The sequence below is a fragment of the Aquila chrysaetos genome, chromosome 10, assembly GCF_900496995.4.
Source record: "Aquila chrysaetos chrysaetos chromosome 10, bAquChr1.4, whole genome shotgun sequence".
NCBI lineage: Eukaryota > Metazoa > Chordata > Aves > Accipitriformes > Accipitridae > Aquila > Aquila chrysaetos.
Window position 1 is genome coordinate 11318831 of NC_044013.1, and position 25020 is coordinate 11343850.

General features: G+C 46.8%; 1 protein-coding gene and 1 long non-coding RNA gene across 2 annotated transcripts; one reads left to right on the forward strand and one right to left on the reverse strand.

Moving 5' to 3' along the window:
- Positions 1-3108: 3108 nt before the first annotated feature.
- On the reverse strand, positions 3109-22835 carry EIF2B5 (eukaryotic translation initiation factor 2B subunit epsilon). The gene is made up of 16 exons (XM_030028601.2): positions 22645-22835; positions 21212-21336; positions 20307-20492; positions 20035-20212; positions 18878-18958; positions 18046-18123; positions 17653-17965; positions 16886-17031; positions 16440-16578; positions 15724-15825; positions 14977-15084; positions 14007-14097; positions 13112-13235; positions 7628-7753; positions 5986-6096; positions 3109-4907 (listed from the first exon to the last, which is right to left on the reverse strand). The coding sequence occupies exons 1-16, from the start codon at positions 22795-22797 to the stop codon at positions 4842-4844; spliced, it is 2127 nt and encodes a 708-aa protein (XP_029884461.1). The 5' UTR covers positions 22798-22835; the 3' UTR covers positions 3109-4841.
- Positions 22836-22852: 17 nt separating this feature from the next.
- LOC115347335 lies at positions 22853-23627 on the forward strand. The gene is made up of 2 exons (XR_003925457.2): positions 22853-23404; positions 23499-23627. It is a non-coding gene; the product is annotated as an uncharacterized LOC115347335 (long non-coding RNA).
- The last annotated feature ends 1393 nt before the right edge of the window (positions 23628-25020 follow it).

Below are 25020 nucleotides of genomic sequence, written 5' to 3' on the forward strand. Positions count from 1 at the left end.
CTGTTCAGCTTTCATCCCCTCTCACACCCACTGATGCCGCCTCACACACATGGTCATTCCTGTGCCACATGTGCTGCTGCATCCCAAAACCTCCACTGCTTCTCATGTACACACCCCAGGCCTCCGCTTCCACCTCTGCAGCCCTGGTCCTTTTTCACACACCTCCCAGCCTTCCCCACGCTCCTCATACGACTACGTGCCCCTCGAGTACAGCTTACAGAACATGAGGCATATCCTGCTCTACCCTGTCCTCCCATGTCCAGACCCCTTTGAACTCCCCACACTCTGTCTCTGATGGCCACCCCATATAGGGGCACAAGAAGAGCACAGTACCTCCCACCCCAGCTTCTCCCCAGCTGTGGCTCCTGTCCAAACCCCTTGCCACCATCCAACAAACATCCCTGATACTCAGGCACTGGACACCGCAGTGTCCCTTCAAGCTCCCCAGCCTCATTTCCTCACCAAGCAGACTCCCTCCTCTGCTCTTCACGACCATCCTCCTTTCCACACACCGTGGCCTCTTCAACTGTGCACACAGACCAGCTCCAACAGCCCCTTGGCTCTGTGGTTTCTTGCCCATCCTCTCTCTCCCCAGACCCTATCAACTCTCTTACCTACAGTCATCAGCACCGTGACCCCAGCCCCCAGGACTTGCCTCTGTGCCACAGCAGTCTCAGGCTGGCTGGCTTCCCCTCTGAACACCTTGCCAGCACTCAAGGGGCGCCGAGGAACCGTCTCCATCAGCAGTTTCCTGGAGCTGTGGCCAAGAGCAAAGCTGGGGTGGATGGAGCTTGGGGAACACCCACCACCAGGAAGGGCAAGAACCGCCTTGCACTGTCCTGGATTAGAAGGAACAAATGCAGAGGAAGAACCACACCGTGGGCCTGCACGGGGTGTGAGACTAGATCACCAGCCCTCAGCGCCAGACTCACCTGCCGTAGGAAGAGGAGCCAGAGAGATCTCATAGGGAACAGAGCCAAGCTCCTCAGGCTGGCGAGCAGGCATGAGCTAAATAGCCTCCTCATGCATGAAAGAATCCTGTAGGCGTTGCTAGCAATTATCTGGGCAGCACTGCTAGACTGGGTGAAGAATCTGACATTAAATTAAAAAAAAAAATAAAAAAAAAAATCAAGGGAAGACCTCAGGTAAGCAGAAGCTGTAAGAGGCGTGAGGCTCTCCCATGTTTCCACATCAGCTCTTGGAAGATTGTCACTTCCTCATGCTCGGAGCTCTGTGGTAAAAGCCGGTGTACCTGGAAAGAAGAATCCAGGTCAGGAACGGAAAAGTTTAGTTGAAGCTGCTGCTTCTTGTGTCAATCCTGACAGAGCTATCTTAAAGTCTTTCTGCAATACCTCTCTGCCCCAGAAGCTGGGCCCATGTGAAAGAATTATAGTCTTCCCCTGACAGAGCCACTCTCTTGCCCACCTCCCAGCAGAGTTGTGGATGCACATCCACAACCGCATCGTATGTGTTAGACACCTTTGTTACCAAAAGAGCAATTTTCTGAAGTGTTGAGCTCCAAAGGGAGAACATGCATCCCAGAGGAGGGGTGCCACGCACCCACAGGGTGGTAGGAGATGAAATCTTATTGTTACAGCTGCCTTTTCTTTTAAAACAGGCCAAGTGATTGAATAGGCTCAGTCAATAGATTGATTTAACTGCTCGCAGAGGTCTTGTGAAGTATGACTCACTCTTAATGAATGGAGGTTAAGAACACGGAGCCAAAGAAATTAGCAGAAGGGGATTGTGCTGAGCACTCTAGGTCCACGAGGACCTGCCTGTTGGCTTATGTCTACATTTAAAAGTTGCAGCATTGATAGCATTGCTTCTCCTTACAGGGTAAACAGGTTCCAGGCATTTTAGTACCTCTCAGAACAGCCCAAAGCAGAAGTGGATGTACTTGAGTTCCACCACTTACACCTTTAAGCAACACAAAACTATTATCTTTTAGAAAAGGCACACTATTGTTAACTGAAGTTATAGGTTTGATACAGGAACACCAGGTGACATTCATCCATGTCAAATGGGAAGTCATACAAGTTGACTACAATGGCCTTAGAAAAAAAGTAAAAATATTTACTGCTTACATTGCTCAAAAAGATGGATAGCAATGACTGCGCAATCAAGGTTGCTCTCAAAGGCATTTCTAGTCTTCCAGCCAAATACAAATCTTGATTGAAAGCAATAGAAAGCATCAAGCCCACGCTATACTTAAGCGATGCAATTAATGCTCCTTTAAGAAGTATACACTCACCTGCCCATAAGGATGCTGCACCATGCCAGAACTCCACCTTGGAGAGTATCATGTCCTATTTTGTCTCCTTTTTGCTACTCTGTTCTTGGCACCTGTAAAACCACCCCAACACACACACCACCAAGGCCTGAGGGATATTTGGCCCTAGAGCAACATCATCCCCTTGGATCTTAACCCCTGGGTAAGGAAGCAGCTCACACCACGAAGTTGGCTACTATGGAGCGAAGGAGGAAGGAATGTGAAAAAAACAAAACTTGGCACAAAGACTCAAGAGCCTCCAGCAAAACCGAGCCATTTACAGAACTACACATTAAACCTATTTTTTAAGCCATCTTTACATTGTAAAAGGAAAAAAATACTTCAGATGTCCAAGGAGATTTTAAAATTACCAAGTCTTGCAGCTGGTTTGTAAATGGTTTTAGTAAGAGCTCTGTAGCTGTCCTTCCCCCTCTCTGCCGGTTCTTACTCCCCAGCATCAGGAGGGGACAATGCAGTACCTAACAGCCAACATTCCCAATAATTCTCATCACGGCAAAGGATAACAGGTATCATAGGATTTAAGGTTCATCTTTGCAACATACCCCTGTACAAAACCAAACCTCACCCATTTCAGGATTCTAAGTTCCGAAGTTTTAATAAACTGTTCTCTACTTGTAAACAGTGAGGTCATGAGTTATCACTGAACATTTATACCAATTCAATGCTGTGCTGATTTCCTACCTGCCTATTATGTGCTTAAAATCTCTTGAGGAAAAAGCAGCGATGAGTTATTTAGCTTACCCGTTAATCCCTGCTCAGGCACGTGCCACAGCTGGAGACATACAATTCAAAGTCAAACAACGCAAACAAGCCGGTAACACCAGCATAGTTTTTATTTGCTCCCTGAATTAAATATTGGCAGATACAGAAAATTCAGATATCAATTATTTCCCCAACGTTTACAAGACTGAGTTTGTGATGTCAGAAAACAAAGCACATTTACGCACAATCCTGGCAACTGATAGTGTGAGTGCACAAGATCACCCTGCCTGAACATCAGTTTTTAAGAGGCAGTATCCCTGGTCTCCAGCATCCAACACTGTCCCCTCACTGACAACTGTGGCACCACGGAACGGCCAAGTAAATATCCTGAGTGGGCAGCTCCAGTGCATTTCCCCCTGCACAGGATTTATTCCGTGCTCCTCCTGAAGGGGCAGAGGCAAGGTCAGCGTATCCAACAAATAACCCACCTGTGAACAAAAGCTGATTCTCACTGTGCCTTTTTTGCTGTTCTTTGAGAGAAGGGAAGAACACAGCACAGTGACACTTCCAAGAAAGCTGTTCTTAAAGGCCTTATTGCTGCCACACATTGTCTGTGCTGGCAACAAAGTGCCAGAGGCACACTCATTCCCTGCTGCATGCCGAGTTCTCTGCGGCTGCTGAACTTTACAGTGGGTTTGCAGCACTTTCCCTGCTGTCTGAGGGAAGGGAAGTTTTCAAATAAATAAAAGGACATGAAGTAAGCACGCTTGTATAACTGAAATCATGTGGAAACAAAAAGCACGTGCTGTTGAAGGAAATACCATTTGCTCCTTCTCACACTGGAGCAGAACTTCAGAACTTGCATCCTTCTTAAAGCAGCTGGTACGGTCAGTGCCTCCAGAGCAAAACACAAGTATAGTTGGTGCAGCAGGAGGAGCCAGGCACCTCTGCTCCCTTTTTATAAAAAAAAAAAAAATAAAGAAAGAAACAGACACTTCTCTAAAACATGTCTGCTAAGCTGGGGACGTACAGAAGACAGATCACATCTAAGATGTACAGTGATCCATACAGCATTTCACTGGCCAGTGCACATCCACTATTAGCTAACCCCCGCAGGGGGAACTGAGCACGTATTATCCCCCGTTCTACAGAAGGGGGAAACACATGGTTTTACCAACTCTACTGTGCAACCTTGTGTTAGATCCTAGCACGGCAGATGGCAAGAGATTTTCCCTTTTGGAAGGATCACAGAAGTGCCTTCTAGGCTGCAAAATGCCTTGGGCATTCTCAGACAACTGCATCTTCTCTAGGCACAGGAACTCCTGAATCCCAGTCCTGCACTCCAGATCCTAATCCACATGCTCCTACTTGCCAACCTTGCCAGTGTCTCTTCAGCAGGAGTTCCCTTAGCTCCAGAAGCAACTATCACTCCAGGTAACTTAGCTGTATGACCATTCTTCCACAACCCCGATGGTTAGATTTATAAGGGCATTGTATGCATTTGCATCTATTTGCTCCCTTTGTGTTAGTAACAAGGACCTCCCAAAAGATAGCTTATAGTATATCATATCCAGGCCCCAGAGGGATTCTAGGTATCACCACCTCCTACTTTTCCCCTATGGTTTTTGCACTGGGCTGCAACCATCTGACATAAGGTACCACCGGGCAAGCGAGGGAGGGAGGGAAGTGGCAAAGTTGGGAACACACAACTTAATTAATGATGGGATTGTCAGTCATTTGGATGTCAGGCCCCACATCTACACACCATGCACTGGCATTGATCTTGCCCTGCCCACTCGGCCCAGAAAGGCAGTGAGAGTGCCTCTTCTCATGCCGAGCCACCATATCAGTCTTGGTCGCCGTCAGACGACTCTTCCTCTGCCTCCTCCAGCCACTGGATAAACTTCTGGAGCTGCAGAGAGAAAGAAATGTAACTGGGTAACAAGTGACACCAAGCACAACAACTACACTGTGTCAGTGAGCACCACTATCATGCACAAGAGAAAGAGTGTTTCTAGGAAACACAGAGGCAGATTGAGGGAGAGAGAGACAAAAGTTTAGATGAATAACAACTGGGATGCCACAGACAAACCCAGACTGATTAGATTCCTTAGGGAGACTCCTCCAGTCAGACAATCCCGACAACACTCAGCAAAAGGACAAAAGTTTGAGAATTTTTCAGAGCCTGAGGGAGAAGAGACGATACCTTAGCTAAGACATGTTAGGAACACTCTGCTGGGAAAAACCTACTCCCCGAGAAATTGCTATAAAGAAGGCAGCTCATTTTACCTTTTAACTGGGCTTGAATTAGCAGCTGAAAGCACTGCTGACCTATACTAAGAGCTGACTTTGCAAAGGTTTTAGACAAAGCTGGAGTTCTTCAGAGATGGCTTTTTTCCCCTGCTCCTCTTCCAGATCGAGGGAGGAGGACTGGAACAGGGCTCAGCCAAACTGCAGCACAAAGTTCTGCCTGATGGAGGGGGGACGTTTATATGCTCCTTGCAACACAAGCCAAATGAAACCACTCAGTACAGCAAACGCTTAGAAATATATGTGAAGGGACTGGTGAGCCAGGAATGAAAGCTTCAAAGGAATTGCATGGGGCCAGCATGCAGGGCATTGGCCTAAAGCCCATTTCAAATGGGTGTTGGCTTAGAGAAGTTGTGCTGCTACTTCAGAAAATGCTGGCCTCGTGCTACAGAGAGCCCACTAGGAACAATCTCCCTCTCTTACTACCTCCATTCCTCATCCAAACAGGATGATTATGGCAGAATGCACAGAAATGTCTGTTCTAGAGAACGAAGTTGTGTTGCTTAGTGTTCAGTGCACTGGTGCATTACTGGCCTACCATGTAATGGCAGCTGCTCCACAGAAGGCAATAGTGGCATCGAACTCCACTCAAAGTTTCTTTTAGCAGCTGTTGTGCGTGTATGTCTCTCCCTGGCCCCCCCAACTCCCACGCCCCGTGCTTAAACACCTTTGGGACTTACCCGCTGGTTTTTACGAAGCTGCTTTCCCTTGTCAGACGTGTCCCGCAAAGAGAACCAATTGAGAATTACATCTTCTTCCAGAATTTCCAGCTGGTAAAATGTCATCAACACCTGCATCAATTAGAAAAGAGCAACAGGGCTTTCTATAAACTCTTTTGGGGCTAGCTCATGTCCAAGCACAAAGTTTGCACATAATCTGTGTCTCCCAGCTCCATCTTCAAAAAAAGGCACTCAGTCTGCTTCATTTTGCTTTTATTGTTAAAAATAACTGTGCTTCTCCTACCAAGCCTTATGTTCCTGACAATTAGATGCTATGACACATAATAAGTCAAAGTTCAAGCCCCATTGGCTTCGGCTCTGTGGATGCAGGGTATGATAGAGTGCTGTGGGCAACAAAGGGCCACAGAGGGTGTCAGTTCAAGATGTTACTCAAGTTCTTTTTTTAAAGCACCCCAAAACCCATCCCCAAAGCAGATCTAACAAGCAACTCTTACACAGGCCCACATATGCGCAACAGCGACATGTGCAGAGAAAAGCATGAATCTATCCAGCTCTTCCCCAGGCTCCCTCCTCCTCTCTCTTAAAAGTGCCTTATGGCAGGTGTCAAAGCAATTGGTCATTCATCAGCTCAAACTCCTGCCCAGTACAGCAAGGGTAAGATGCAATCATGCTTTCTCAGGGTGCCTTTGTGCTCAGGCAGAGCACGCACTTTGCAGTCGGTCTCCTTGCAGCAGAGCACTGACAAAGCTGGCTGCCAACTCCAAATATAAAATGTCACTTCAATTCCCAGCCTCCAGGGAAACCCAGGCCCCTAGAACAATGGACACATGCCAAACAATTGCTGTAATTCAAGGGCATTTTGGCTCACCAAACTGAAGGCTTTTGGCTCCAGTCTTAAGTGCTTTGCCATTAGCCAGAACCACTGGTAGCAAAAGTTAGGATTACTCTTCCTTGAGGAACCAAGAGTTAAGCAGGCTCTAAGAGAGCTCTTCCAAAAGTGACAGGGGCTTCCTGAGACACAGCTAAAGGAAAGACTTGCGACCCAAGTCAAATACTCTCAGTGCGATAGGGCAGAAAGAACACAGGGACAAAATATTTGTGGAGGAAGGCAAGGAGGAATATACCGAAAACTCTCAGAAGTGGGGAGATAAGTAATAAGACACATGTCAGCTTCCCTTTATTCCCAGTTTCATAACTAGCTCAGCCTGAATAAGAAATCCCACCCTTATTACCAGCTTTGCTTGTTTTGCACTCTAAAGTAGGATAAACCATTTGACAGTTAGATCCCAGGGACCATAGAGAGCCAAATGAAGTAAAGCTCTTCCTAAAGCAAGCCTCTGGCCTGGCCTCTTCCAGGGTCACACAACAAGGGCATCTAGGTTAGAAGCTGCAAAATAAGAGCTCCCTTCAGGCTGCATGCTGGTAATTAATACTCACCCTCAGCTGTGCTCCCTCAGAGGCACAGGCAGACATACAATTTTTTTTTTTAAAGCAATTGTTATAGAGGGATTTTCTATACACCCTCTCCACTGAGACCCCAAAATTCTCTCCTCTAAAGCAAACACACCTATGATGCAAACAGGATGCATTTCACCATGCATCTAGCAAAAACAGGTCCTCAGAGTTGGGCATGGATACTCACTTTAGCTATCGATGTGCAGAGACTGTCATGTTCTAGGAAGAATTCCTCAATGGCAAATAAGGCATTCAAGTGATCTGACGCCCGTTTTATGTAGTTCTTAAACAACGGGGTCCAGTTCTTCAACAGCTGCAGAGGAAAAACAGAAGAGTTCCTGAGCTATGAGACGGATGTGTGCACTCAGCCCTGTTTCTCAGCTGTGCTGCACTAAGAAACTGACCCAGGGAAGCATTTTAAGAAACCGTTCAGCTGACCACTTTATATATTTGCCCCACTCTGTCCATGAAACAGATGCTATTAAGTCTCACATGCGCAGATAGGACCTGGTTTTACTAAGCAGCTTTGAGGATATCCATTAGCTTTCTTGGTTTTGCCTCTCTGGATGGAATACTAGATTATCACAATAAATGTGTTTAATATGGTACTCAAGGAAAATCACTTCACAGCAGACTGATAAGGAGAGGTACACACATGCTACTCAAATCTTCCCCCCACAGAGCAGCTGACATTTCAGTGGAACTTTCCTTCAAAGCAGAAGTGCAAGTAAGAAAAAAGAGAAAAAGATAGTGCCAGGATAATTACCAGCTGAGTAGAAGTGGACAGTGCAAAATAGCCACCCCTAAAACAGGAACGCAGTGGAGCAGCCCCTAAGTGCAAGTCACACGTGTGCCTGCAAGTTTGTTTGGATCCCGGAGTCTGCTGCAGGGAATGGGTGGGAAGGATGAAGGGCAAGAAGTTGTTACACTATTAGCTGATCTCAGTTCTCTCCTCCAAGGCTTATTTTTTATGAAGTCTTTAGTTTAATGATTTTGGTGCTGCCTCTTCAAACAGTATTTCTGTCCAAGTCCCCCACAGCTTTTTCACTTGTTGTACATATCTGGAAGGCAAGCAGCAGGGAAAGCTCTGCAAAGCAGCACAGAATGACCTGAAACTGGGATAGAAGGTAATAAAGATACTTAGACCCCTGTCCATAACAGTTTTAAAAGGTATCAGAACTAGGATAAGATACAAAAATTCCTCATTGGCCACATCGTGACCAGACCATCTTACAAAAACATTGCAGGAAATTAAATCAGACTTCCACATCTTTTTAAATGGATTAACTCAACAGCAGGCATTCCTGCAACTACATCCCTGGCATGCCCATACAGATATACTGTTTTGCTGTGCCTTCAACAGTGTCTCCTTACAGAACACATCTGGTCTGTTTTGAAGGGAAACAGGTAATTCACAGGGGCTTGGGGTGCGATGAAGAAGCTCTGAGTCACCTATACTCAGGGTTAATCAGCATTATTCTGTCCAGGACAATTGTTAACAGGCAGTAGCCCTGCCAGATGGAGAACTCCAGGACACATAGCGGAGCTAGAACCCAGGCTAGCGTGGACTACCAAAGGTAGCCTGTATTACGAAACAGTGCTCAACTACTACATAATATGCTCAATTACTCCATAATACTACACTCCATCACCTCTTCAGACACATTTGCTATGCAACCATGCTGGAATTTGCATGCCTCAAGCAGAAGCAAAGGGGATTAGTACAAACAAACTGATCTGTATAGTAGTACATTGACTGGCTCAAGGAACAACAGTAACAGCACAGAATGATCCTAATCATCATGGTATCACAACAAAAAACTGAGGATTGCATGGTATATTTCCAGAAAGTATTTTAGCCTTTAGCAAAATGCTTAATCCTAAAGACTCTTCCCTCCTCTATAAGCATCTCCTGCATTTTTATTATCCTTTGGAAATCTTCACCTCAAATGTAGTAAAGCTACTAGCAAGTTCCTTCCAGGCTAAGAAATATTTTGTAATACCTTTCTGTTAATGCCTTTAAATCCTAAGCAGGCACAATTCTAACCAGAAGCTATTGAGTTTCTGAAAGCAAGTTATTTATAAAGAAAGCAGAGCTATAAACACTCACAACCCCAGGACTCAATCAAGTATGCCTATTTCTGGGAAAGGGAAAGAAGAAAAAGTATACCATCTCAAGTCGAGAACATGCACTGTACTGTAAATGGTGCTAATGGGGAAAGTAGGGCTCAGCCTCACACAGCCCCTAGCAAAAATACACTTATGAGCCTGTATGACCAGAGAGGCTGTTTTGAGAGTTTCATGAATATCTGAACTGGGGAATTGAAGCTTGCAATTATTTTAGATTGAGTAAAAGACTGAAAAATGTGAAGATGCCTGACAAAGAGCCCTACGGACAACATCATAACTTTCCAGGCTTTGACTCTACCTGGGTAACTCCTCAAAACAATCTACAGTATGCAAAAAGCAATCAAATTCCTCTGACAGGTCGATTCATTTTTCATCAGATCTGGTCAGTGATGCTGTATCAACTTCAAAGAGGTTTGTGATCCACTCTTCTTTTTCCAGAAGGACAGTCTCGACACCAGTCCTATTTTACCCCTACCTCCAGCACAGAACACAATCATGAAGTACATGCAAAGCACAAGGGACAAAGCTATAATTACAACCTGTTACACCATAACAGCATCTGTGCTGATCACCATGAATTGTTTCAGTGAAAGCAGAGATCCATTTTGTCCCTGAATAAGTGATCCCGTGTTGTGTTCACTTGCATGACATTACAAAAGAGTAAGGCTCCCTAAGAGAAACCTGAAGAGGTGCACCACACATGCTAGCTGCTGGGCAGCAGTGCAGGCCCTGGCCAGCTCAGCAAACTAAACTATATTGCCTCCCACAGCTCCCTTTAGACATCCTTACCTATGTAACCTTTTTATGCTGCTTCAGTGACAACAGAAGCACAGCCTTCAGTTTATCAGCAGCTTCAGCCACGTTTGCTAAAATCATGTCTACAGTTCTAGGAAAGGTCTGGTCTTCTGTACCACCTCTGCTTTATAACTTGTACAAGAGCCAAACAAGATGCCTGACATACATCGAACTGGACAACTCTATTTCTCAAGCCTCCACGTTTCATCTGAAAAATACCCATGGGCATATCCTTTACCGGATGCTTGTTTCCTAAAATTGCTGCAACACTTAAGAGCTTCATGCTCGGGGGCCAGCACTTCAGAGCACATACTGTGGTTTCCAAGTCAAACCATACATCATAACTATGGCATTTCTACAATTTCCCCTCCTGAGGTGTCTGGGACCGCTCTACCATCACTCTTACACAAGCAACCCATCTTCCTTCAACATCTCTTAGTCAGAGTTGAGCTACAGAGAGAGCGAGAAACATAAACCAGTTCTGTAAAGTTCAGTGGGCTTCTGATATTCACCACTCAGAATGCAAGTATCCCCATCTCATACAAAATAACACTTTGCCACATGTAAAACATCATAAGCAGATCTCAGCCTAATACTGCTATTGACTGAGGCAGCTTTAGCTGCACAGCTACACACTTCAGCTACATGCTTTCATTAGGTACTAACCTATACCAAGCTAATGCTTGGGATTCTCAGGGTGTGCGTATTAGTAAATTAATGGAGTGTACTTTTTACTAACTATGGAACCAGAAGTTGCAGAAAAGCCACTGTTTCAGATGCTGTACAAACATGCATGTTCTGCCCGAAGAAATGGTCTCTTCTCTTCAGAGCACTGTTGGTAAATACACAAAGTTGCTGTCCAGGAAGACCATCAATGTCTGTTTAATGTCTTTGAAGGCTCGTTCACTACCTCCATTAGAGGCACATCTCAACTCAAACATACTGGGTTATTGTAACAGTGACTAACATCACATGTGCAATTGAACATTAACAGTATACCTCACCAGGATACTGCCTTCCTGCTGATTTCAGTACAGAATGCCAGCACAATTCCGCACACAGTAAAGACACTGAGGCACAAAACTGTCCCAGAGAAGGATTATCTAAAAAACTTCCTGGTTGTTCTTTACAAAGGAGCATCTGGAGAAAGTGGCTGCCATGATGGTCAACTGATTTGACACTTGGCGCTCTTTGATAAATCTAAGGATAATTTGTGTTTCATAAATGCACATGCCACACAATTCCCTGCCTAGAGAAATCCCACTTGTCCATGACATGGGGCATGGTCACCCTGAACATTACATTTAGATTATTATCGCTTTGCACTAAAGGCAAGTTGATTTGCTGTTTCTGCTGTTAAACATGAGCATCAGCAAGGCAATTACACAAAACATTATACATTTGTATAGTATCCTTTATCGCAGGTGCTGGGTGCTCTTCTGACTGGGTGCTGCAGTGAAGCTCTCCTGTCCTACTCATACTAGATTAGGAGCCCAATCTGGGAGACAGAAAGACATGCTGTATCCTAGCTGGAAAAAAACCCACGACCATCCTACACAGCTACCAACTCCACACAACCTGTTGTCTAGATGTACTGCTTTCTGCTTAGAATCTAACACCTGCTCTAACATTTTCTTCAGTCCTCCTCCTTCAATTCTCTCCTTCCAGGACAGGACACGTTATTCAAGAAAACAGTCTGGAAAAATGAACAAAAGCAAGCAGAATTTAAACAGAGTGAACAGCAAAATCTCACTCAGCCATCTGATGAACAGATCAGTTCACATGGATGTTTCCTACAGAAGGCATCTCCACACTTCCAGGGGATGAATTAAGTGCCATGCTTACACGTACATAAAGAAGAATTAGTTTTCCACCCTTCCCCATCAATTGAAAGCACATACTTCCTCAGAGAAAGGATTATGGGATGTCTAGTGTTCCTCTTTAGCTCCACCTCCTAAAAAAATTAAAGTAGTCCTTCCCAAACATGTGTCAGACCCATTCATTCTGAAAGAGCACCTTTGTAACCTGTAGAGCTTGCAAACTCAAATACATAAATGGGCTATAGCAAAGAGACAAAAATACTACAACAGCTTCAGCTTGGATCGACAAAACCATTAAGATAAGACTGCCTGATTTTTAAAGCAGATCCTACCCTATTTTGTCCCCCTTAAGTCAGGAAACAGAAATTGCTCTCACCCAATTATACAACCCATCTCTTTAGAGATACAACAGAACTGCGTATCTTTGCTCAAAGACAACAATATCATGCCTTTGCATTTGGCTGGAAAAAAATTGGCAGCAATTACAGTATGCAGACAAGTAAGACCTTGGAAAGGATCCCATTGGGAGAGGAGCGCTCCCTGCTGCCCCAGGGACAGGGCTTATGATGGATTGGAACCAGGTTCCTGGAATGCAAGCCTGTAAAGACATCTCTAACAGTCCCTCTCTTTTCTCTTCTACCAGCGATGCACTTCGACTATCACACACAGGTAACAGAAACAAACATAGGTTCTGAAGTAGAGCTCCCCACATCTACAGTCTCAGCTGAGTTCTGTCAAGCAGGTACAATAGTTTCAGTTCACTTTTACTTCTATAGAAGACAAAGAGGCTCATGAACTCAAGGAGTTCAAGTGGCTTCAGTCTTAACCAAAAAGACTTCTCAGCCAGGAACTACCTGGGGCATCCAGACAGACTCCTACACACTAGGAGACAAGCCCAAAGGAGAATCAAATGGAGCGGGACTCACAGGAAGTAATGCTGAGAAATAGTTCTGGGAGTCCAGGTTTGCATCCAGCTGCTGCAGTGGGAACTCCAGGATCACTTTACTGAGCACCTGCATCATCTCCTTCAGGCCAATGTTATATGCATACCTGCGAGGAAAAAGGCAAAAATCCCCAACATTTCACACCATCTGATCTCTGCAGACCACGCCTCTTCACAGAGATACAGCAGAAAATTATTTTCATTTTCCAGACTTGTTTTTTATTTGTTTGTTTGGTTTTCCAAATATTCAGGCAGTAAAACCACCTTGCATTGCATCAGGCCCTGCATAAGGCCACAAGTCCTGAAAATCTGCTATCACAGTGGAACAAGCTGCTGCAGGGACAGCACTCTCACATTTACTAGAGTGCTGTAGGAATACTGTTGCGCAAAAGAAGGAAAACAGGTTTGTATTTGAGAAATACTACGTAAAAGGCACTCTGATTATGCGTTCTAGACTTGCTGCTGTAATAAGAGTGGACAAGCCACACCACAGCACAGCCCCAGCTGCAGGCAGCTGGTTGAATATTGCAATGCACAGAGCAGCAGCCCCTGAATGAACTTACAGGCAGTCTGTGCCAAGAACTGGCTTGCTCTCTTCAGTCCACAGTTACTTAATAGCAATTCAATCTCTTGTTACAAGAATTGGGGCAGGAAAAGCCTAACCACTGAGGATGCTATAGATGCAGCTGGTATTCTCCATCAACTCCTGTCATCATTCAGTCATGATCTCTAATCTGCATTTCTCATGCTCTATACTGATAAAATTAATGTTTAACAATTGAACGTGGGTATTCACATGGTTTCTCCTCTTCTTTCTAGATCCACTGTCAAACCCAACTGTTCAGCATAAGGGACAGCATCCCTAAGGGAAAACTCACTTGAGGGAGTTGATTTCCAGGACCAGGTTGTCACAGGAAATGTTTTCTTCTTCACCCCTCTGTAACGTACCCAGAACCTCATTCTGGAAAACTAATGAAGGAAAGGACAGATAGTTAGACATGAGAGGGAAGAGCATAGATTCTTCAAACTGTTCATTACTGAAGAAACTGTATCCCTAAAGGAAGCATTCTGACACAGATGTCCATTTGTTCTCCGTAAGCTGGCACAAACCCACATTAACTACACTTATAAGTAGTGGAATATAATTCAAATAAAGGAGTCGACCTACTGGATACCATTGATCTATCCACACAAACCAGTACCAAGCTATTTACTTTGGCAACCTTTTAAAAGAGTAGAGTTTCTATTACACTTTCACAATCTAGCCTTTCCTATTCAGACAAACGTCATCTTCCCCTAACTAAAGATGTGAACTCAAACCTAAAATTTATTGGTTTCATTTCCTTAGGGGAGATATTTTAACATGAAAAAGGCGTGCTTTTTTTCCCAATTTGGCTTGAACACCTTTCAAATCCAGGTAAGCTTAACACAACAAAAGAACACCAAAATATATCTGCCAAAAGAGGCAGGTCCTACAAGGACATTTAATTCTCCAGCATGATTACAGCAGTAAGCTGTCTACACAGGGAAACTCTGCTGAACCTTCACACAATCTCTGAGTTCAGGCAATGACACTGCCATTTAAACAGACAACTCAGGGAGGTCACTTTCATGACGGCCCAGTGATCAGGGGTGAGAAAGATGGAGGTTCTTTGTCTTGCTTCTTATCCTTGGCTGCCTTGGGTTATCACAAGAGCAACACAGAGGAAATTAAGGAAGTGAGGTCAGGAAACAAACATATTCTAGACATCTACAAATTTTCCAATACACCTAGAGAATACAGCACAAATCTCACACTCACTGCATGACCTGCAGGCTCACCATACTTCTTAACAGCCCATCTCTCACCTTTGATATCATCTAGCTGAGGGGACGCTGCCCGACTGTCTGGCTCCTCAGAGCCCATGCTGAGGTCACTGTCCGACTCGCTCTCTTCCTCTGAATGCATAGCTGGGCCTGATGAAGAAGAGAAGACACAGCATTCAACACTCAAAAGCTGCAGCTGTCATATGCATGAGGTACCAGGTGTCCCACGGACTTCCCAACCAAGTCAGCAACTATCTGTCCTTGCAAGGAAGCTTCTGCTTACAGGTCCAGATGATTAGATTTGCTGCAGAGGGAATGCTACAGCTGGCACTAGGATAATGGGACTTTTTAAGAGTCTGCAGGCAGACAACAAAGGACAGGGACAGAAGCAAACGCATTTTGCGCAGACTGCTGACTCATGGTGGAGCAATGTCAGCAGACACTGTCACTAGCAGGAAGAAAGCCAGCAGCACCCGGAATAGCCAAAGCATATTCCCTCTAAGGGAGGGCCTGGTATCCCACAGTGCGCCATTCACAGCACAGACAGTTGTGTGTGTTAGCATAAGTCAAAGATATAATAAACATCGAGCACAGGAAGAGAGAGAATCTGGTTCACCACCTGCTTTCACCTCTCACCTTGCCTCCACACACACATGTTATCTGGAGCCAGTCTGCTTCACAAAGCCCAGGTCTTACTCCGAACACAATTACCAGGGTCCTACTCAGCCAGCTTCCCTGACACAGGTCTGTCTGTCCATCCCCAGGTGACTACACTAAACTTTTCCTCACCCCATAGGCTTTGTCTCTGCTCTTCTTCATCCTCTTCATTCTTGTCATCTGCTTTCCAGAGATAGCCTCTGCCCTCTGAGCCTACATCCTTTTTATTGTAACCTGAAAAAGAAACAGTTATTCGGAGGTAGATGTACTGCATCAGCTTAGAGGCAAACCTGAAATAGACCGGTATAACCTGCATATGACTGCCCCTAAATATCCTTCAATGAGAGGGAGCCAGGATTCCTGCAGATGCATAGGGATTTCAGCTTTTATCTTCTCACTTGCCTTGACAAGCGACTGACTTACTGCTCCCTACAGCAGCAACATTCATCTGACTGTGTTTAGATCCCTCGACAAACCCAAACTGACAGAAACAGTATTTCACATGGACAAAGTCCTTGGACACAGTCCAGGTATGAGGACGTAGATCTTGCAACCTCCCTTGAACTGAACATCTCTTCCAACTTCAGCTTATTGTGTCTTACAAGGCTCTAAGAAAAGCTGACTCTCCAAAGATTTTAATACTGAGGTACTGAGGTACATCTCACTGTCCAACTTGAGCCAAATATCCTTGCTTGCCCTACTGAAAATACATGTTCCAAGCTGAATGCAGCACTAAGCTCCGGCCTGGCACTGTAGAGTCTAGAATGGGGGAGGGAAAGACCCCAAAAGATCATGGAAGGCAAAGCCCTCTGCATAGCCTGAGTGCATGGAGCCAGAGACTCTCATACCTTTCAGTTTCACTTTGCTTTCCTCCTTGTTCACGCCAGAATCATCACTGAACTGGTCATCATCCTCTTCCTCCTCATCTGGTGGGTGCAGAGAGATCACTGTGCCCTCAGAAAGAGTGATGCCAGGACCTACTACTACCTGCAAATATGTGCAACATACCTTAATGAAGAAATACCCTGATCGCCCCCTTGTACCTCCACCAGCACGGACAACAGCTGCTCCAGACAAGCTGTATACTAACAAGTATAAGTGAAGACATCAGCACTGCTAGATCACATACCATACTACCCTAGCCAAACAAAAGGAAGAAAAAGATGGGAGCAGTAGCATATCGCCCACCTCTGCAAAAAGGCTTGGAGCAGGCCTGTATTCTGCTATGGTCTACCGTAAGTCTAGTAACCTGCCAAGAAAGGCAGAAAGCAGAACAGACATAAATACAGCTCACCTGAGAAGAGAGGACACAGTGGGGCTTTAGCTTTACTTTCTCCTTCACTTCAGCTTCATCGCAGATAACAGAATGGCAGATCTCCACGTTATCTGCTATGTGTACTCTGTCCCAGACAAAAGCTCCGTCCAAAATTACTTTATCACCTGTTACACATCACCAAGCACAAATATGTTGAGCAAGGCAGTTTGCTGCTCTCCCACACTGCTGAGCCCACTAGAAAGCACCTTACTGAATCCCAATGCCCTTGATGCATGATGGATGTTAGCTGAAAGGTAAAAATTGGCCTTAAGAGGCCTAGGGCCATTTCTTACCCAAAGCTAAAAGATGAGTTTGTTCTCTACAGAGACTTAACAAGTTGACAGTAGCAAATGACATCTTGGTTTTGCATAAATACAGCCAACTCACAAAAAAATTCCAGCCAAGACTAGGATGAAGGAGTACCAGGCAGCTCACAAAGACAGGGACAGATGTCCCTCATTTGCAGGATGTTGGTGGGTGATAACTCTAGATCAGTAAACATCATGCATTCTCTACTGCTGAAATGACTTATTTGCATGAATTGCCTTCCACCTTTCAGCATCATTATGGCACCCTGAAAATTAATCTATTTCCTCTGCTGGAAAACCAAGCTTTTCTCCTTTCTTCCCATTAGAAGTCAATTAGTACCCACCTATCATCCCCTCTCAGAGCCAAATGCACTTTAAATCCCAACAACCTGTGCCTTTGCCTGGCAAGGCATGCAAGTTCCCCATTCTGGTACTCACCTATCCTACAGTTCTGCCCAATAACGCTGTTTGTTATGGAGCAGTTGCTGCCGATGACCGTTCCCTGCCCAATGAGTACGTTCTCTTCCAGCACGCTGCCGTGGCCAAGGCTAACATCCACCCCTCGATAAATGTTGTGTTTAGAATGGGTGTAACTCTGATTCTTGTCATCAGTGAAATTCATCTCTGGAGTCAAAGGATAAACCCAGCGCCGGATGATGTCAGAGCACACGGCTTCATACATTAGCAGGTTGCATATATGGGCACCGTACTCTTCTGTTGTTACATGCATATGGATCTGGTTCCCCAGGACCTGGGAGATAGGCAGGAGCATGTCAGAAGATTCTCTAATGCAAGGTAATAGGATCTCCCTTGTAACAACCCTCTCCTTACCTCCTCATTCACCAACAGACCACGCACAAAGTCATCTCGTGTCTGGTAGTCAAAATTGTCTGTGAACAGCTCAGCCACCTGCCAGGAATAAAAGATAAGGAAATAATATAATTAGCAGAAAATGTTGCCAGGGAAGCCAGATAATTAAAGGCTGTTCAGTGGTTCTGAGAGAGCTGAATTATACAGTACAGGAAAGTGATGCTCTTGCCTTGAATAAAGCTTTGATTCCTCCTGATAGGAGTGTTGACCATCCCATCTCCTCCTCCTATCAGAGACTATGAATAGATTCTGGTTTTCAGAAGGGGCAAAACAGTGCTTTAGCATTTCCAAGCAATCTGCACAGCCTCACTTTGTAGTTTCATTCCCAAAGGAAGCCTGTAGACTAGCTTTTTCATATGTGGAAGAGACGTTAGTGAGCCTAGGCTGGAATAACCCCGAATGTTACCCTAACACAGTACCAGCTTGCAAGTACTGACACTTTTCCATAGCACAGCCATCACCTCTGCTCCACAGATGTTACTATACTCGGAAGTGAAATCGCTTATTTTCCAGAACAGTTTCATCCTATGCCAAATCAGCCAGTCTACCAATGCATCCACCGTCTAGTTCTGCCTGGGCTTGAGCAGCAGATGCCAGATGCAGACTGAGTACCCACACAGTCCACAGAGCAGTGCCACATGATCGCTCAATCTCTCAGCTCAGTCACTGAGCACAACCGAGAGTTCTGGTTTCGAAACCTAGTACACTCAAGCCGAATGCACCCCCTGCACACCAGCAGGACAAAGGGAGCAATGCAGATTGAATTTTGGAGCCTCAAAAGGGCAGAACTCACCTGCGGAGAGCAGATGCTGATATGACAATCCAGCAAGTCATGGCGCACCTCAACGTTCTCAATAGAGTTCTGGAACAGACTCTGAAAGAGGAAAAAATTCAGATGATCTGAGTGCCTTACACAGTACTGAACCCCAAAAGCCTTCTATAACCCAGGGGCACTATTGATTGAATTATTAAACTACCTGAAGTTCTGAAGCTCAGAGGAATCTACAATCTACACTGAAACACAAGCTTAGCAGGCACAGCCTGGTCACACACAGAGCTGCATGTCAGTCAGAAGAGACTGGCCTCATCTTTACACAGTGCAGCTCACCAAGAAACAGCTTGTACTTCGAACAAACTTTTCCTCCAATAGGCTCTTTACCTTAGTTGCTTGGAGCTACAAATGTACAAAGAACATTAATAAATCAAAAGAAGTATTCATAGTTTCCATACCCCCTGTGGGTTTTTACAGCTGTGGGTTGTTTTTCTGTTGTTGTTTTTTGCTTTGGTTTTTCCTTTTTGGTTTCCTACAGTGATTTGTGCTTTCAACTGAAGGTAAAAAATAATCTACTGATTACTGATTTGGGGATGAAAACGCCATATAATCAGAGTCTTAGTTCCAAGCTGAAAAAAGAAAAAGATCCATCTATCTCACTGAAGAAAGTGCCTCCATAGACATTTACAAAGCATTTACTACATTATTAGTCGAAGAGTACAGGCAGAGGTAATAGGAATTACTACCCCTTGCATGTGCTGTTATTCCACCCCCCATGCCAGGCTCAGTGCCGCTTCAAAATGGTTTGTGTATGATAGCAGTATATGCATCCCAATTTGGGAACCCCTGTGACAGCACAAATCATCCACCCCTCCTTTGTTTCACATGGAGAAAAGGAATAAAATAAATGCAAAAACTGAATTGTGAGAAACATGTCTGCCCCATCATCATACTCTGAAATGAATCCCAAATGTGTGTCCCAGCACAATGTCATCAAGCCTCAAATAAAGGTTAAAGGAAAAAAAAAGCCACTTTACCAACAGTTACTTCCTATCATCTGCTCCTCCAAAAGAAGCAGCAAGCACAGTTCCCCAGCCCTCACTCAAGGAGGACCTCCTCCTTGGGGTGGGCTGCTTCACCACTGCAGCCCTTTTCCACCTGTCAGGTTCCAGACGCACCATAGGAAAGCGGAAGCGTTTCAGCCCCTGGGTTCTCTGGTAGTGAAGGACACGGTTTGTGGCACTGTCCATAGCAATAACAATGTCATCCTCTTTGCACCTGGCATGGTGACCAGGTGAGGACTCCTTGAATATCATCGTCATCACAGAAACATTCTTTTCCATCTTACGACGCAACCTGAAAAAGAAGGGCAGAGCTTTAAAATCACTCTTCAGAGAGTTAGAGCCCAGTCTCAGCATGCCAGGCAAGCGTACACTCTTTCAACACGTACTTGTGCTCTTCCAGGGCTTTTGATATGTTGAAATTGGACACCACATCTCCAGTGACGAGAATGAAGTCGGAACGAACAAGGGACTTGGCATCAACGTCTCGTAGCACATCACCAAGGGAGCGGTACAGGTCCGAAGTCACAAAGCGCACCGTGTTGGGAGAGGTGTGGCGGCACCACTTAGATTTTCTGGAAGGAGAAAAACACATCAGGAAGGCATAAAGAGGATATTTCTATAGAGAACACGCTAGGACACAGTGCTCCAGTGCATGCCACATCTGTAAGTGAATGCAGGGAGAACGCGATTATGAGCCCACTATCGATAGGCTTAGGTATGCTCATTTGCACACAGCAGATGAACTGAAGAGGGTTAGACTTTGAGACCGTAGCTTATGGAAACTTAGGAAACCCGACTCCACTGTGAGCCAAGTTTTGACAAAGGAGAAGGAAAAGTTACACACAACCCAAACTTTTTTTCTCAGAAAGCAGTACGTCAGGCAGGGAAAAGACTGCATGCTTCTCTTTAGCTTGCAAACCTGCAGCATGCAGAGGCAAAGATGTTGAGAGAGTTGTTTCCATATGCTGCATGGCATACCAAGACAGAGCATAACGCAAAGGGTGGTACTCTAATTTACATGGCTACCCACAGGAAACCCCTGCTTTTAGACAAGAAAAGTTAAATGCCAATATAACTGCAGTCCCAAAACACTCAACCCTTTTAATACACTGCACAACCACACTCCTTCACAGGAGGAATGGTCTTTTTTGAGATGTGCTAGGAGACAACCGTTGAAAGGGAATCTCTTGCACACAGTTTTCATCAGAAGGATCAGTAAGACCTCTGAGGCTTGCTGGAGGACAGAAGAATCCTTTCTGTGATAAAACTAAAAAGAGGAAGAGATTCTTACTGTAAATGCTCTTTTATCTCAGCTGACTTCCAGCAGCAGAAAACAAAGGTTTCTTCCACTCCAGTTGCTGTTAGGAACTCCAAGGTATAGTCAATCATGGCCACATTTGCCATAGGTAAAAGAGCCTAAAAAAAACCCCAAAAATGAAAAACATATGGATAGCTGAACAAATGCTCTGTACCTCAACAACAGCAACAGCCCCTTCCAACTTGAGGATATAATATCATCAGTAGTACCAGAAAAATAACACGAGTAACTGCTCCACCACCTTTTATCAAAAATTTTTAGAGTTGATCTAAACGGTAAGAGCTAGCTTTTGATTTTCTATAGGGGCAGATCCTCAGTTCAGAAAGGAAGGCATAAAAAAAAAAAGTGAAGTTATCACACAGAAAACTCTTTAAGAAGACTCAGATAAATGAAAGACACTAAAAAAAAAAAAAAAAAAAAAATCCCAGAGTGCTGATTCCCTGACTCAGGCTTTAACTGTTTCAAGAAAAACCTGTCAGACATGAATGATGAAGCCACAGCAATATGACTGTCCAGAATTAAACAAGAAAAAAAAAAAAAAAAACCAACCCACCAACCTAAAGTGAAGTGAGTATTCGCTTGACTTCAGATTCAAGCCACACTTTTAAACCGAGTTACTGATTCACAACTGAGTGATCTCATACTACTCTTTAATTCATTCTTGGTGCTGTTTTGTTTCAGGCTTGAGCTCGCGTGTATAATTATGACCACCACAAACATTTAATCAGCAAACAAAGTAAGATAATTGTTCAGACCTAAACTCTCCAGAAGCACTCTTTCCTTTAACATACAGCCTTCTGATCAGGATAATTACAGCGCTTTCCCCATCCATTTTTCTGGCCATATTCTTTTACCCATTACTGCTGGCAAGGACGAAGACTTTGCTCCTTTCCTCTATCCGAAACAAGCCTGCCCAAACCCGCTGCTGCTCCTGCATCAGCGACAGACGAAAAGCAAACGGCGCAGTTTGCCTTGCCATATGGAAGAGCGAACAGCACCAACGCAGCAACGAGATCCTCGCTGCCTCTCCAGCGGGGGATATAAACTCTTACAAATGAGAACCGGTCAGAGGCCTCCACAGCGTGGGGGAAAGCGGGAAAAGCCGCGGCGGTGGGGGCTGCCCGAGCCCCGGGCGGAGGCAGGGGCCCGGTAGCACCCCAGGACCTGCCGGGAGCGGCTAGGGGGGCCTCGCCTTCCCCCGGCCCAGCCCGGGGCTCGCACGGCGGGGCACGCCGCGACCCCGGGCCCGACCCTCGCTGCCGGCGAGCACTCCGCCTTTCGTCAGAGGCCTGCCCGCTGCAGCCCCGCCAGGGACGGGGCCGGGCCGGGATAGGACAGGCGGCCCCGGGGGAACCGGCCCGGGGGAGGCGGCAGCAGGCGGGGAGAGGGTGAGGGGAATTTCTCACCCGCGGCCGGTCTTTGGAGATAGGGAAGAAGCGGCGGTTGAAGCTGTCGGCGACCAGCACGGCCTGGAGCGGCGGCGGCGGCTCTTCCTGCGGGTCGGGCCCGCGGGCCACCCCCGCGCCGGTCCCCCGCCTCGCCGTGCCGCGGGCCGCCATCTCCTCACGCTGCCTCAGCTCCCCCCTTCCGCTTCCGGTTCCGCGCCGGAAGCACCGACGGGAGCTCGGCGGGGACAGAAGAGCGCGGGGCGGCGGCGCGCCTTCGCGGCCTGGCAGCGGTCCCCGGTCCCCGCCCCTGCGGCCCCGGCCGGCCGGTTGAGCGGAGCCCGGCCCCGGAGAGCCGGGCAGGCCCTGCCGGGGCCCCCGCTCCCTGAGCGTCAGCCAGCCTAGCAGAAGGCAGGGCCCGAGGTGAGGGTAGGCGGAGAGGGCAGCTCCAGGAGTGCTTCGGGAGCCCCTCCTTGCCTCCCCAGCCTTTCGCCCCGTCCGCCGGCACCTGCGTGGAGAAGATCTGCCATTGCCAAGTGGATCTTCCTCAGGCTGAGCGGTGGGAGCCGGTCGCTCGCAGGGGCAGCGGCAGCGCTGCCGGCCCACATGCCTGTGCCTCGGGAGCGGGGGAGAGAGGCCTTTTCACCGGCAGCCCCCGAGGAGGGAGAGGGCGGAGGGGAGAGCGGCGCTCCCCGCCATGACAGGGGACAGCCAGGACCCAGCGGAGGCGAGGGGAAGGCCTGAATGTCCCACACACGGGCATTTCCCAGATGACCTCGGGGTGCGTGTAGTACTTTGGTGCAACCCCGGGGATTTCCAGTGTAGGAAAAATTGATACGCTTCCTAGCTGCCATGTGCTTGTGCTGCATTTCCAGATGCCCATCCGCTGTTTCGGCAAAGGCCAGCCTTGCTGTGAACCAGCCCTTTGGCACTCACCTTCCATCAAGGAGTGACGACCAAAATCCACAGTCGCTGAGGGACCTCTTGGAGCCCACCCAGAAACAGTTCCAGTGAGGAGGAGAGGAAAGAAAATGTGGTTTCTGGGGGTGGGGATGGCGTTTGTCTTACCCCCAGCTTGGCGAAGCAGCCCCTGCTTGGGAGCTGCAGGTGATGGTGTCTGGCTGTGCCCTCTGCTCGGACACTGTCAGCTTCGTGCATCCCGATCTCCCCAGCCATCCCTGCCCCAGCCTGGGCTCTACCCTCATGCAGGTCTGGTGGGCCCTCCTAACGTGCTTCAATATTGGCCTGGCCCTCAGAAGGGATCGGCCGCAGACAGTCCTCGGCACAGAAAGCGTGCCCTTGGCTGAATCCCTCCTCTGCCACCTCTCTCTGCTGCCAGTCACAGTGCTGCAGTCCCTCTTGCCTGGCACAGCTCACACAGCACTGCTGCCTGCTCATTTTTTAGTGACAGAAAACTGTATGATAACCCCCACATTCAAAACCAGGAAAACAGGCTGGGATATTTCCCCAGGGAGCTCCTAGCAGGCTGGCAGCAGGAGGGCTGCAGAGAGACCCGAGCCTGGCAGCAGGAGGGCCTTTACCAGTGCTGGGTCCTGCAGAACCTGGTGCTCGCTGGCCTGCCCTGTTGTCACGCTTCTGCCCCTCTCTCCACATGGGACAGGCGTTCACAGCCCCTGCTCTGTCTCCTCACCAGCCTCTCTTGGATTCTTGGTCTCCCTTGCTCCCCATAAACTGCCCTGCTGTGACACCCTGCTCTGGTCCTTGCTGCTCTCATCTGCTAGCAACTCTGCACCTACCCACTGACTGATCAGCCAGAGACTCAAGGAGCTGATACACAGTTCAACTGTGATCCGAGAAAGAAACACAGGGCACTTGCACCCCCATCTCTGAGGCAGGGTCTTTCCCCAGGGTGGAAGGTGGCACGCACTTATCAGCCCAAGGTACACAGTATGGCCTTTCCATCCTGGTGACGGGGGAAATTAAGGGAGGCACAACTCAATCATAGACCTACAGTACTGTCCCAGTGTCACAGGCAGCCTGTACAGCCCCCACGGTAGCGCTGAGGGGTCTTTGCTGCATTGTGAGTAGGAGAAGAGTGTAATGTGCAACATGCGGCATCCCTTTTCATCGGTTGAATTGGAGGTTCAGGACTGACTTAGTAGAAAACAACTCTCCTCTGTCTCCTGAAGGACTCTGCAGCATTGGGTATTCCCTGAAATTTCCCTTACCAGCTAAAATGTTCAGGCATCGCTTATGTGGTGCCATCTGCGCCCAGTAACTTGTGACTGAGCCCTTGCTGTGCTGCACCTTGTGGCTGAGTTGCTTGACCTTAGCTAGAGATTTGGAATAAAGCAGCAAGGATGGACACAGTGAGAAAATAGAAATGAGCTGCCCTAGGGAAATAAATCATCCCCATCCTTTTCAAAAATAGGTATC

Coding starts and splice junctions, on each gene's coding strand:
- EIF2B5 (XM_030028601.2), bottom strand. CDS start 22,797: ATGGCGGCCCGCGGCACGGCGAGGCGGGGGACCGGCGCGGGGGTGGCC. Junction 7,754..13,111: donor ATTTCTCAGCATTACTTCCT/GTGAGTCCCGCT, acceptor TTTCCTCTGCAG/CTGTTGAAGAACTGGACCCC. Junction 6,097..7,627: donor TCTGCACATCGATAGCTAAA/GTGAGTATCCAT, acceptor TAATTGATGCAG/GTGTTGATGACATTTTACCA.